Genomic DNA, 14,073 nt, shown 5'->3' with positions numbered 1-14,073 from the left:
TGTAGTTCATTCATCACCAGCAGATCCTGAAATGAGCACATGCAGGATGGAACTAGTGTGTTTTCAGAATTAGTGAGTGAATTCAGAGAACTGTTATTCCTAAGTTTCTCTGGAAAACAAAACTACTTCATTTCTTCAAAGCAGAACCATATCTTCACATCTGTGTGAAGACATCTTCAACAAACGCAGCAAGATCTACACTATTTCAAGCTACAATTTATGAATTAGACTGCTGCTGAGTTCACTCAGATTTTTTAAACACACATTTGTTGCTTCCAAATGAACTAAATGTTGTTGTTGTTGTTTTTTTTGCCACTTTCCCTAAACGTCCCCCACACATCTCACTGTTTGCACTTTAATTGTTGTTCTTCATTCAGCTGTAAAACTTTTCTCTGTAGCGTGAAGCTTGTGCATGTGTGCGTGCGCGCCCCCCCCGCATGCGTGCACGTGCACGTGCACGTGCGTGTGGGTTTTGTGCGTGAGTACTTTCTCTGTAACTTCCCCCGTGGTGCGAGCACATGAAGCTGGACTGCAAAGCTGATCTCTCCTGCGGGCGGTTTCCACACACTGTTCAGTAAGTTTTTATTGTCTTTTTCTTTATTCTGATGCTGTCTTTAGAAATGCCTCATGCATCGTGACTTTAATATCAAGTATTGAAATTTGCCCTGCAATAAATGCTAATAATTGCACCATGCTTTGTTTTTTAATGTCCCCTTGCTGTTTACTACTTTTGTTTTTGGATTCTATGTCCGGCGTGCCATTTTATTTGCATTAAACTGTGATGAATTTAGAGATTTTTGCATTTAAAGTTGTTAATATTGGCGGAGCTGTGTCACGGGTGATCGAAGATAAGAGCATCATGTAGTAAGCATCACTTCTATCGCAATAATAATAGAGATAATAATCGCAATAATAGTAACAGTGTGGTTCGTTTTATTTTATCTTAATTTATGTTATTTCATTTGAGAAAGGTTTGGCTCTTGACTTGTTCCATGTTGTGTTTCACGTGTTTCCTCCTGGATGTGAAAATCTATTTCTCTTCCCCATCTGTTTGTAAAAAGGAAAGTGCTCATATCCTGTCTGTAATATGGCCACGATGGAGAAGTGAGATCACATTGATTGATCACAAACAGCAAGTTAATCCACATGAATTGCAGCTCTTGCAAAACCACAATCGTCATGTTGGGGCGATACGCCAACATTTAAACACCCAGAAAAGATGAACGTTTAGCTTTCTCCAATCACGTCTTTCAGAGAAACTAACTGACGATTGTGTCCATCATCTTTTATTTGTAACATTTACTGTTATTTATTGAGATTTTTTTTTTACATTGTAAATTCACATTATACAACTTGATGCTCAGACAGTGAATTGAAGCATCTCGATGACTTGATTGTATTTTTTTCCCCCTGGATAAATAGCTCCCTCACGTGGACGAACCACACTGCAGGTTGGAATGCTTAGACTGTATTAAAGTGAAGTTTCCTTTTTTCTACACAGGGTTCACAAATGGATCCCTTCACTCTGAGTGATGAAGACATAAATTCACTTTTAAACGACTACAATGCCTCTTCTGACTCCCCATATGACTGTTGTGATGGGGGCGAAGTCTGCGACCTGGATGAAGGCACGCGCTTCGAGGCGGTCTTCATACCTGTCCTGTACTCGGTGGCCTTTGTTGTGGGCATCCTGGGGAACGCAATCCTGTTGGGGGTGCTGTGTCGGAGCAGGAAGAAATGGAGCGTCACAGACACCTTCATCCTCCACCTGGGGGTGGCGGATGTCCTGCTGCTGGTCACGCTGCCCTTCTGGACTGTGCAGTACGCTCGAGAGAGAGGATGGGCATTCGGCACCGTCCACTGCAAGATAACCGGATCTGTTTTTACGGTGAGAATGGAGCAGTCGGAATCGGAAGCACCTGCGGTCGGTGTCTCAGTTTGGCTTCATGAGGTAGAAGATGCACAGAATTTTTCATTCATCGCCGTGTTTTTGCTGTCTTCGTTTGCACCCTCAGATCAACTTCTACACCGGGATCTTTCTCCTGGCCTGCATCAGTCTGGACCGCTACCTGTCCATCGTCCACGCCACGCAGATGTACTCCCGCAGAAACCCCTGGGTCGTTCATGGCAGCTGCATGGCTGTGTGGCTCTTCTCCCTGCTCCTCTCCATTCCTGACTGGATCTTCTACGAGGCCATGTACGATCCCAGGCGGGATAAAACGGAGTGCATTCGGAACTACTTCAGTTACGGCCTGGAGGCACTGAAAGCGTGGCGGCTGGCGTCGCGCCTGGTCTACCACGTCGTGGGCTTCCTGCTGCCTTCGGTCATCATGATCTACTGCTACGCCTGCATCCTGCGCCGACTTCGCTGCGGCACCCAGGGGCTCCAGAAGCAGAAGGCGTTCAGGGTCATCATCTCCGTGGTGGTGGTGTTCTTCCTCTGCTGGACGCCGTACAACATCACGCTCATGGTGGACACCCTTCAGCTCGACAACAACAACACCTGCAGAGCCACGCTGTCCCTGCAGAAAGCAACCGTGGTGACCTCCTGCCTGGGCTACCTCCACTGCAGCCTCAACCCCATCCTGTACGCCTTCGTGGGGGTGAAGTTCCGTCGGCAGCTCCTGAGCATCCTGAGGTCTCTGGGCTGCAAGGTGAAGATGGGCGCCAAATTCCAGTCCGTGGCCAGCAGCCGGAGGAGCTCTGTTTGGTCGGAGTCTGCAGACACCTCCAACTCCATCGCAATCTGAGGAAGACACACACACACACACACACACACACACACACACACACACACACACACACACACACACACATACTGGCTTATCTACAGGCTTTACACCTCAAACTAAGGAGGCAGATACTTGAGAACCTGGATTCTCCATCTCTCTCTAGAACTCTCACTTGCACTTGTTGGCAGCAAACTTTTCTCGTTGGCGCAAATTTGACCCCTTTGTGAACGACAGCATTATGTCATAGGTTAAAGCCACGTATGTTTTTGTAGCAGGAAGACTTTGATGATTGTATTGAGATGTTGTTTTATAAGAAAAATGCAAATCTTTTGGTTTTATATCACATTTCTTTTCAAGTTTTTATATATTTTGATATTTTGTTTTTGATAAAGTGTACAATAAAGTTTGTTTTTGAAAAACCAACAATATGATTTTTGAAATCATGATTTCAATTCCATTTTTATTGACAGCCATCTCATGGCACTTTCATTCATACAGAAAGAGAGAAAAGGCAAAAACAAAAAAACAACAGATATCAACAAGCAAACAAACAAGTTGACATCGAACAAAAAGCCAGTCCACTTTTTTCTGAGCTGAGTAACTTCCAGTTCCACCATCAGAGACTACAGCAAGGTGCATTTTTTTTTGCCCAAGAGACATTGTGGAAAATGTATGGTTAAACCATACAAAGCAAATAAATTCTTTTTTTTAAGTATCAAGAGCTCAATAAAATTGCAAAAAGCAATCTACTCACCTTTTGCAAATGTAAAAAAAAACAGACTGGACTCTTCTGAACAAATGCGCTGGTTGCCAGATTTCAGTTTCTTTCTGAAGCGTGTTGACTTGTCAGCTCCTGCACTGACATGCACTCCGCTCTTCAGTCAGGGGAAATGGCTCATACCCACATCTGCAGGCCGAAGATTGTAATCATTTCCAGAAAGGTGGGAGTTCACATTCAGTTATTAAACGCATCGCAAGCCTCACTTATTTTAGATGCCATCCTTTATAGTTTTCTTTACAAATTGGATCTTGTTTCTTAGAACATGTGTGAGGTCTGGAATTTTACTTCAGCATGAACTGAATCAGGAATGATCCCTCAGAAAACTTTGGTTTGTCTTTTCAGAACATATTCATGCTGGATTTGCAGTCTGCATTCTAGATCTTGAACAGTACCAAGTCTTTCCTGAAGGTTAAAATTACTACAAACAAGTATTTGACTCCAAATAATCAATTAAACAGTAATTCCTTTTTGCTTTAATGTTTCTGTTTTGGAGATTTTTAGAAAATTTGTCGAATATATTGTCATTTCAATCACCTGTTAGGGAACATCAGTGTAGATGCAGAAATGCTGCCACCCAGTGGCCGGATACAGTCATTACGCGTATTATAAAAATCCTGCACTCCAATGAAGTTTGTTACATTTATAGACAGTTTCACCAGGTTTTTAAAATCCGGAGTTTGTGTCTAAGTTACTTACATGAACTCCTTTACAGCTGTTGTATTTCTGTGATGATGCCTCTCAGCATTTTCAGACAAACTCACCGTAGTCAAACACATGCAAATGTCTCATGAACCAACACAAACCCACAGTGGACATTTCAATAAATCGGTTTCATGCAGTAACAGCAACAAAGAAAAGTTGATTTAAAATATATTTAAGTAGGCTTCTTTTCTTAACCTTTAAAGATTTCTGCTTCAGATTCTCTCAAGTGTTGTTTTGGTTCTTTCAGCAGACTGTTTGTTGTTTTACTGAAAGACAGTAAACTAAACCATCATGCCATTATGCCTTTAAAGGCAGTAGTGCCGTGTAGTGTTTGGAAACACTGCCTGTTTAGGCTCTTTATTTTAGGTTATAAAAAGTTAGTGATAGAAAATGTTCAAGTGTTGAGAGTTAATCTTTAGATCCAACTATGGTCTGATTCCACTGTGGGGCAAAAGACTAAACTAGCTGGTATTTTACTTCTTTAAGTATTTAAGCTTGTATAAATGTCTGATGTTTTAATGTGTAGTCTCAAAAAAAAAGAAAAAAAAAAAAAAAAGCAATGAACCAAAACACATCAGCCCAGGCACATTGTGGACAATTTTATTGTTCTTTTACTCATGATTTATTTTAACTGGACATTTTCTGAAAAGCACTCTTGAGTGATTGTGTAACAGACAAATAGAAAATTCATTTCCCATAGAAATAGCAAAAAGTAACACAGTGCATGTCGTAACGATAGTTAATACTCGGATAAGTCAGACTGTACATTACAATTCACATTATGTCTATAAGCTAAACATCCAGATAATATAGAAACTGTGTGCACAACTTTCAGTACATTTATGACTATGATCAACTGAGAAATGTGAAGGTAAGGAAAAAGCGAAACTGATATTTGACGGTTTCTGTGGAAACACATTTCAGCTTTTTGACAAGAAACCGAAACACAACCAGACTTTTCTTCATACATGTGGTTTATGCAAAACAAAATGTTTTAAGAGAGAAACTATGGCCAAAAGTGCTCCAGATCAGTCAGCAAGCATGTGGTTATTCTGATGAAACATCGCGCTGTGTCTTACATAATTACAACATGCGGAGCAAACATTAGAACAGAACTGGGCGGTGGTGGCGCAAACTACCACTTTATCTACAGTATAAACACATTTCCATCTCAGGGTGTTGCTTAAATATATGTCAAGGCAGAGTTTTCCATCTCAGCCTTTTTTTTTCTTAAATGACTGAACTGAACTGAATTGGTTGAACATCTGTGTTATGGTTTTCACATTCAAAAGATAATATAGTGCCTGTTGGGCTCCAGAAGAAACAAAAATCATAATTTTTATTGTTCATGAGCTGCTTTCAAATATGAAATCTGCTACTTTTTAAACAAACACTTAACTTATAGTTTACCGGGTACCTTTTTAATGCTTTTTACAGTTTTTAGACACTTTAATTTTTCTAAGTGTTTGAACCACCTCATATGAAATTTAATCAAAATTGCACAATATAAATGTGTTTGATCAAAATGAGTTTTCCCCGTCTCCTATTTGGAAAACATTTAAACGGAAAAGGAAACTCATCCCGCTCATCTCCAGATCTATTCCTGTAGCTTTCGTTCTGACAGCTCCTGCAGGAAACTGTTCCCACTCTGTCAGAATCACTCCATCAGGTCATCAGCGGGAGTTTGGGAAAAAAACAAAACAAAAAAAAAACTATAATTGAGGTATTTCACACATCAACTACTCTTGTCAACATGCACTAACTTGTATTTAAATCACTTGCATTCCAGGGAATGGGTCTTGGCTGAGTCTATGCAACTTCCCTGAATTCATACTTGTGCTTTTAATTTTGCTACGCTTCAGAAAAAGTCCTGAGAATCTCCTTTGTAGAGAGCAGATGACCTTCACTTGGCACTGGAAATAATGCTTTAACTTGCTGAGAGTATAAGTGGCCATTCCTGTGATGGAGAACTGCTGCTGCAGTCCACCAGCACTTCCCACATTAGACGATGCTTTTCATGAACTGAAAAAATTTGCAAGAGATCAGAAACTGGAAATTGAAGAAGAAGAAAAAAAAAGGTGGCCTGATCGGAAGAAACTTTTTTTTTTTCCCTTGAGAGGGAAATTACAGTCCACTGTGTTCCCAAAAGAGCAACAAATTATTAAAGTACACTCTGAGGTTACATTTGTATGTACTTTTTAAATAATTTTCTGGCTCTGAGCCTTGCAGAGACTCGACAGGCGAGATTCAACCTGCAGAGCAACATGAAAGTAAAACCAACAACATGCGCCTCTATTTCTGCGTTTCAGTTGTTGCGTCTGTAGCTTCCCTCCATCTGCAGCCTACTCGTTTTTCCAGTCCTCAGTCATTTTCCCTTCCATAACACGGCGTGCCACAGCTGTCTGCGACAGACATCTTCAGATGACAGTAAACAGAAAGCTGTGAAAAGGCGGCGGCGGTGCCGGCGCCGGCGGCTGCAGCAGCAGCTTCTTCCTCTCTGCTTCCTCCTCCTCGGTCTCACCCCGTCGCCTGATTCATGAATTCACAGCTTGTTTGTGCCAGATCTTGTGCGACTGTCCACACGCTCATGTTGCAACAATGAAGTCAGACAGAAAGGAGACGAGGATTTCACCACAGGGAAATTTCCTCCAGACTGAGATAAGACCCCTAATTAAACACAAGAACTGAGCAACTGTGGGATTTAAAATTGTCCCTACTTCAAACGAAAGGCGTAACATTTACTTGGACTTTATCAGTAATGAAGTATTAAGTACTGTTTGGCTGTGTAATAGAACATATCTTTGATCTTGCATTTTGTACAGATTTAATGGTAATGCCTTTATTGGAAATCTATTCACGGACATAATCTATTAAAGTGTAGATAAAGAAAAGCAGTGTGCTACATTTAAAATAGAAATTGTAATATGAAATGTTCATAGTTATTGAGGGTGCTCATTCTCAATCGATGCGACAGTGATGATAAAATAGAAGTATAACGGTTGATGTGACTCTGAAGCTTTCATGTTTAACTGGAATGTCAATGTGTCCCTATAAATATCCATCTCTCATCATTGCACAACACAGACTCCATGCTTCAACTCATGACGCGAGCCCACACTGAATGACCTTCAGAGACGGACCATTGTTCAGATGTCTCTGAGTCATGGAGGGGGTGGACGGCGGGGGCCGTTTCCATTCATCAGCACTGATCTGCCTGCGTCTGTTGCTCCACGACACCGGTCATCTGCTTCAGCTCGTCCTCGGCGTGGTCCTGCCGGGGCGGGGCCTCCTCGTCCTCCACACCCAGCTCCCACAGCGAGCTGCTCGGCTCCACTGTGACACAGCGCAGCAGGGCGGCTGAGCGCTTCCTGAAGTTCCTGCACAGACCGAGGTAGAGAAGAGGCCTGACGCAAGCGTGAGCGCAGCCCAAGACCGTGGTGGCCAGGAGCGCCGTCTTTAAATATTCGTCTCGGGGTTTCCTGGGGTCGCCGGTGAGGGTGTCCACGATGAGCGTGAAGTTGTACGGCATCCAGCAGAGAAAGAACGCCCCCACCAGGGGCAGGATGAGCATGGCGGCCCTCTGCTGCCGGAGAGCTTTACAGCTGCACTGCAGGCGCAGCAGGACGGAGGCGCAGCAGAAGATCAGCACGGCCGCCGGCAGCGTGAAGCCCACTACGTGGTGGAACGCGCGTGACGCTCTGTGAGCAGAGCCGGGGTAGCTGTGAACGCACGCCATTTTCTTCTCGCTCGCTTGTTCACTGGCCTCCAGGAGGAAAGAGTCAGGGATGGTGAGGAGCAGGGAGAGGAGCCACGCCGACACGCAGGCGGCGTGAACCGACCAGGGCTTCCTGTGGGAGAACACCTGCGTGGCGTGGACGGTGGACAGGTAGTGATCCAGACTGATGCACACCAGCAGGAAGATCCCACAGAAGAAGTTCACCTGTGGACAAGAAAAGGGATAATGGGTTCAGAAAAGATAAAAAAAAAAAAAAGCAGAATGACAACAATAAATCTATCCATCTTTGCCACTTGTTACATGCCTCTCGTGTATTCCAAGCAAAAAAGCACAGCTATCTGAAACCAGGTTGCACCTTTCTGCTGATAAACCTTCCACTTTGATCCAACAAGGATCCTCTGATTATTTTTTTTTCTTTTACTGCACAGGAGATACAATTAATGTCTCCAGCATAGTCATAAAAGCTCCTTCACCACAGCCTGGGGACTGAAAAGATGTAAAAACACACATGTCCTTCATGAGCTGCCAAGTCCTGCATAGTAATAATGAAACTCAAACTGTTCTGAACACACGTGCGCTTTCAGGAGAGTGACACTGGAATTTATGGCTGAATACCAACTCCCTGTGTTATCACAGTCCAGGATTTAGTTGAGGTCTACTGGGATCTATGGAGAAGAAATCTTTATATTACACCACACAAATGTGGAACCAGTTATTCTGTGCTTTTCTATACAGAGCAGCGTTCCTCAAACTTTTAATATTGCGAAAGACTGGAGAAAATGTTGATCTCTCCCAAGTGACGCTGCTATACCCTACTGGAACAGAAAACAACAGAAACATCGTGTTCACTCCTAAATCTGAGGATTATGCATTGAAGGTTTCTGCCAGTCATTGTCACACTGCTCGATAAGAGACACTCGAACTCATCTTCATTGACTTCTTTAGCTTCAACAAAAAAAAAAAACAAAAAAAAAAAAAACAGCGAGCCACAAGCAGAGCACATGCATGCAGGAGAGCTGAAATTTGAGATGACATGAAATGAAAAATTGTCCTAAATTTCACTTCTCCTCCGGGTGAGCCCTTCCTTTTCCTTCTCACGCTTCTCAGAAAGTCTTAAATGCTGTTCTGGGAAGTGTCTTGTTAAACAGTGACACTGTGCGCGGCGCCGGCCTTCTCTTGCTTAAGAAGCCTCTGATGGCCTGAAGCCAAACGCAAGTCATTCAGAAACCCCATTTATCACAGCTGCAAAGAGAACATCTTGCTTTCACTTTCTGCCTTCGCCTCTTCCACTGAACAGTAGATACTCACATTGAAAACAGCTCCGCAGATTTTGGTGCATAGTCCACTTTGGGCAACCTGCGCAGCCCTCAAGGGCAGCGAGACCAGCAGGAGGACGTCTGCTATCCCCAGGTGGAGTATCAGAGTGTCTGATACCCTCCATGACCGTCTCCTCTGAGCCAGAACTGCCAGGAGGAGTATATTCCCCAGCAGACCCACAACCAGGACCAGGGAGTACACCACGGGGATCCACACCGGTTTGCTGCTTTTTGGGTCAAATTCTTCTTCATACACGTAGTCCTCATCGTAGTCAAAGGAGGAGTTTTGACGAAATAATCCATCAAGCTCCACGTCGATGCTCTGTGAAGATACAAACATGTTGGACTCAGAGAGGATTAGAAAATGCTGCTCTGTCTGAGAGAGGGGAAAAAAACAATCAAAGTTCTCTTTCTCTCTGCGCACTATCAGTGAGAGGAAATTCCTCCATCTCCCCCTCTGCCCTTTGTTGAATCCACTTGGGGTTTTGTGGGGTTTTACCGCTCACATGGTGCCAAGTCACCAGATGAGGCAACAGTGGAGTAGGTTTGAACGGAAAGCCCAGTCACTCACACACACACACACACACACACACACACACACACACACACACACAACTGATGCATCATCTTAGGGTGTGTGGGCTGTGAACTGTTGATTCTTATTTAGTCGTGGTGGCAAGGCTCCACCAGCTCCCACCATAATAAAAATTATTGATTAACAGTCAGAACTCATTCAAATCAATATTTAATTAGAGAACACTTTTCCTACAATAAAAGCAACACAAAGTGCTCCACAGCATCCAAAAACATCACAGCTACACATACATGCGCACAAATTAACACACACTAACACACTCTCACCACTTACAGTAGAGTAACATGGCATGGATGGCCCTAAAAGGTCATGGGAAACGCTGCCATTGGGGCCGTCCACACTGGGAGCAGTCACAGAACCACGGAGGGTTTCCAGAAAACCTGATTAAACCCCCAGTATGGAGAGCCCCTCTAAGGAAACACTGGGGGCAAAAAAATAACCTTTAAAATATAAGATATATTAAAAGGCCTGATGTAGGCTGAATAAAATAAATTAAAAATACTTGATGAAATCATTAAATGATGATAAAAACGTAAGAAGAATGTAAAAAGGTCAGGTAAAAGCCTGATTAAAAAGGTGAATGTTTAACCCCCTTCTAAAAATATCAACAGTCTCTCTCTGCGGTCCTGAGGTTCTCTGGCAGACTGTTCTGCTGGCGGAGGCCATCGTGGTTAAAAAAGCACCTCACTGTGGGTTGTTCTTCCACCTTTTGGTCACATTACCACGACCAGAGGACTTCAGGCCCCGCAGGGGTTGATATGGTAAAAACAGATCAGATAAATAAGAGGGTGCATTAAAACTAGTAAAAGAACCTTCAAATCCTTCCTGAAGCACAGGAGGAGACACTGCAACAACTTTAAAATTCACTGCCATCCGTGACTTGATGTATGAAATACACACAAATAAAAGGGTTTCTATTGGCCCTGAGTCATCAGGAGACACGGCGCTGTTCAGCTGAGTGTCATCAGCGTAACTATGGAAACTGATACCGTGTCTCATGTTGAGGTTAAAAAGAATGGGGCCTAAAAATAAGCCTTGGGGAACCCCACACCTAATTTCATGGCTTCCGAAGGAACATGCATCCATACTTACATAAAAACATTGATCCGTGAGATAAGAACTGAACCAGTTAAGAATAGTACCAGCGAGGCCCACCAGGTGACTCAGTCTGTTTATTAAAATGTGATGATCTACTGTGTTGAAAGCGGCAATCAGACCCAGTGGAACCAACACTGTGAGTTTTTAATTGTCTAAATTCCACCTGATGTCATTACAGGTCAGAAGTTATTAAAAACACTGAGGACTAAACTGCTCTACTTCAGAAGGAGCTTCATCACCGCAGTTTTCGAGGCAGTGGGGAAGACACTCGTCTGAAGGGAGGAATTCACATTTAAAAACTGTTCCTCAAAGAAACCATAGAATGATTTTAAAAGTGATGTGGGAATGTGGTTTTACTCAAGAGAAAACTTGACCAAGAGACCTTCATCAACCAGGTCAAAAGTCTCCAGTGTTTCCTCAGACATGGACAACAGTTCAGCTGTGTTCGCTGATAAAACCTGTTGGAGTAAAAGACTCATCCTGATGTTCATGACTTTAGTTCTGAAGTGGTCTGCAAAATTTTCGCAAAATGCATCTGTCGACGCCTTAAATGTTTTATTAAAATTGGTGCCTGTTGAATTGTCAAAGGTGGAGAAGAGGAACCCGGGGTTGTTTTATAGTCTGTGATAACTTGAGAGAAATGGGAAGTTCCTGCCTGTTTGACTGCATTATTGTAAATTTTGAGTTGTTGACGTAACATCTTATAGTGTACATTTAATTTACATTTCCTCCATCTCATTCCAGCATTCCTACGGTTTCTTTTGGATGTATTGATTGTGTCTTCTTTCTCACAGACGTATCTGTTTTCTTCTTATTGATTTGGTTGAAAGTGGAGCTTCTGAGTCCAGAGTCAAGCCTAGTGTACTGTTAGAATGATCAACAATAAAATCACAGGGAGCAGATAAAATTTGAGAATGAGTTCTCTGTAAAATAATAAAATTTGCAGCCACTGCAGAAGTTGGAAAAACATTTAAACATTTAAAGTTTAATATTTTTTTTAAAAAAAGGAAAATGCTTAGAAAACAGTCCAAATATATTCCAATTTAAATGTGTATATAAAAACCATTTAATGCCTTTAATGATGATCTGTAAAGATAATACTGGATTTTAAATGTGGCTGAATATTACGAGGCACTCTGCACCGTGCAATGCTCTGAAGATCACCCTTCAGGTTCAACGTATCAGCTTCCTCAAGTCTCTATCTTCATGTAGCTGAAGTGGAAGCAGATCTTGCAGTGTCATTTCTAATCGCCGCCCGCAGAAAGCTGAACTCTTGGCACCCTCTGTGCCCCCTCTGCCCCCTGAATCTGTGGATCCGACCCTGATCGCACACGCAACGATAAGAGACAGCTTGCACAGACAAATATACATCATGCAGCAGGGTTTGTGAGGCTTCTACACAGGAAAAACGACAGGAAATGAAATTTATGAGCAATTTAAAGTAAATGGTAACACACTACATGTGAAGTTTAAAATAAACTATAATAAGGCGGCAAAAATCACAAACAAAGGAACAAAAAGGAACAAAAAGAGGGTCTGCTTACCGCGTTCCTATGCATGTTGTCAGGTGCAATTCGTGGGAACAACGAGCTTTCTGTGGAGTGAACAGATGAGACTAAACGCGGTGTAAACACCGCAACTCGCGCACATCTGCTGCGCGCGCTGACCGATAACGACGCAGCTGTCTACCGCCTGTCAAACTTCTTCACTCCGTCTGAGCGCAAACTTCAGACAAGCAAGGCTGCAGATACTGGAGACTCGCGTGTTTCAGCAGACTGAGGAGGAATCCTAAAAACAGAGAAACCACCAGAGGAAACACCACCCAACTAAAAAAAAAAAAAAAAAAAACGCGCAGAGAAGCGCTGCGCTCAACCTGTTGGTGGTTTTCTTAATCCGGACTCCTTTCTGCTCGGACTCGAACCTCCCACACGCCCCCATCGCACTTTAAAAGCCCTCGTTTAACACATTAGGTTGTTTGTGGTAACCAAATGTCACATCATCACGCTCTCACAGTATCGCCTCTCCGATCTGCCAACAACCTGAAAACCTGCTTTTACCGGTTGTCGTTCTTTCAAAGTAAAATCCTCAGAGCAAATCTGCTGCATCGTGTGCGGAAACAAGTCCACATAAACAAAGACTATGGACTTTTGATGCATTTCAGAGAGCACAGATACGATTTAATACTGTACATTTTGTGATTTAAGCACTTTAAATTCAAACGACGCGTTTTATTTTGAAGGGAGCGTGGAGGCGTTTCCGTGCCGCGTGCGTGGCTTTACAGTGAGTAACGCACTGAGCCGGACACAAAGAAACAAAGGCTGCACTGACACACGCTCTCCGCTAGATGGCGGTGAGATGTTTGTGTGATTGAAGTGGAACCGCTTCTGAAAATAAACACGCCGCGCAGCGAGTCGACAGCATGTGGAGAGAGCGGCGCGCTGCAGACACACGACACTTCTCCTCTCTCACGGTCTATCTCCAGTCGATGGCAGGGAAAGCAGACCACCTGGCACACCAATTAACCTCATACCTGTTGTGCCCAGAGGAGGCCCGTGCACACATGGGAAGAACATGCAAACTTCACACTGAGAGGCCCACATTTCAACCCACAACCCTCTCTCTGTGAGGCAAGAGAGCAAACCACTGTATTTAATCACGAATATAACCACTTTCATGCTTGTCTATCAACTAAAAGCTCACTTCATGTTTATCCAGCATCCCACAAATCTACTATACCTGCAGGGGTAAAGTGTTTGCACTGTACTTGACAGTGACAATACTGAAAAAGTTTTATTCTGTTGTGGATTTCACTGTGTGAAATATTTTAAGATTTTATAGAACTTCATGGATTTACGGGCACTTTATCATGGGCGGTTATTGAACTTTACAAGCTCGGATTACAGGACTTCCTGTGCTATCTATAAACTATTATCTATAAAAATAGCATTACAAAAAATATGTGAAAAAAATCTACACTACTACCTTGAAAAGCTGAAATTCAGTAATTACACCAAATTTAATTATTCTCCTAAAACGAATATGTTAGTAATATACAGTGGTTTGCAAAGGAAGTGATACCCCTTGATTTTTTTTTTTTTTTACATTTTGTTTCA

At 42.8% G+C, this 14,073-nt stretch overlaps 2 protein-coding genes across 3 annotated transcripts; one reads left to right on the top strand and one right to left on the bottom strand.

The window, feature by feature from the left end:
• The first annotated feature begins 475 nt into the window (after nt 1-475).
• Nucleotides 476-9,882, top strand: cxcr3.1 (chemokine (C-X-C motif) receptor 3, tandem duplicate 1). 2 transcript variants are annotated; one of them, XR_003932430.1, is made up of 4 exons: nt 476-574; nt 1,502-1,888; nt 2,016-2,815; nt 9,839-9,882. XR_003932430.1 is itself a non-coding variant. In XM_030103285.1 (3 exons), the coding sequence occupies exons 2-3, from the start codon at nt 1,511-1,513 to the stop codon at nt 2,748-2,750; spliced, it is 1,113 nt and encodes a 370-aa protein (XP_029959145.1). In that variant the 5' UTR covers nt 476-574; nt 1,502-1,510; the 3' UTR covers nt 2,751-3,158. The 2 variants fall into 2 exon arrangements, 1 of the variants encoding a protein (XP_029959145.1); XM_030103285.1 differs by lacking the exon at nt 9,839-9,882 and having other exon boundaries at nt 2,016-3,158.
• Nucleotides 6,328-12,972, bottom strand: cxcr3.3 (chemokine (C-X-C motif) receptor 3, tandem duplicate 3). Its single transcript, XM_030103286.1, has 3 exons — nt 12,505-12,972; nt 9,260-9,589; nt 6,328-8,155 (listed from the first exon to the last, which is right to left on the bottom strand). The coding sequence occupies exons 1-3, from the start codon at nt 12,517-12,519 to the stop codon at nt 7,415-7,417; spliced, it is 1,086 nt and encodes a 361-aa protein (XP_029959146.1). The 5' UTR covers nt 12,520-12,972; the 3' UTR covers nt 6,328-7,414.
• Between the last annotated feature and the right edge of the window lie 1,101 nt (nt 12,973-14,073).

The sequence above is a fragment of the Salarias fasciatus genome, chromosome 11 (genome assembly GCF_902148845.1).
Source record: "Salarias fasciatus chromosome 11, fSalaFa1.1, whole genome shotgun sequence".
NCBI classification, from domain to species: Eukaryota; Metazoa; Chordata; class Actinopteri; order Blenniiformes; family Blenniidae; genus Salarias; species Salarias fasciatus.
Note: the sequence above shows the minus strand (reverse complement) of the source record. Positions and strands in the feature narration are given on the sequence as shown.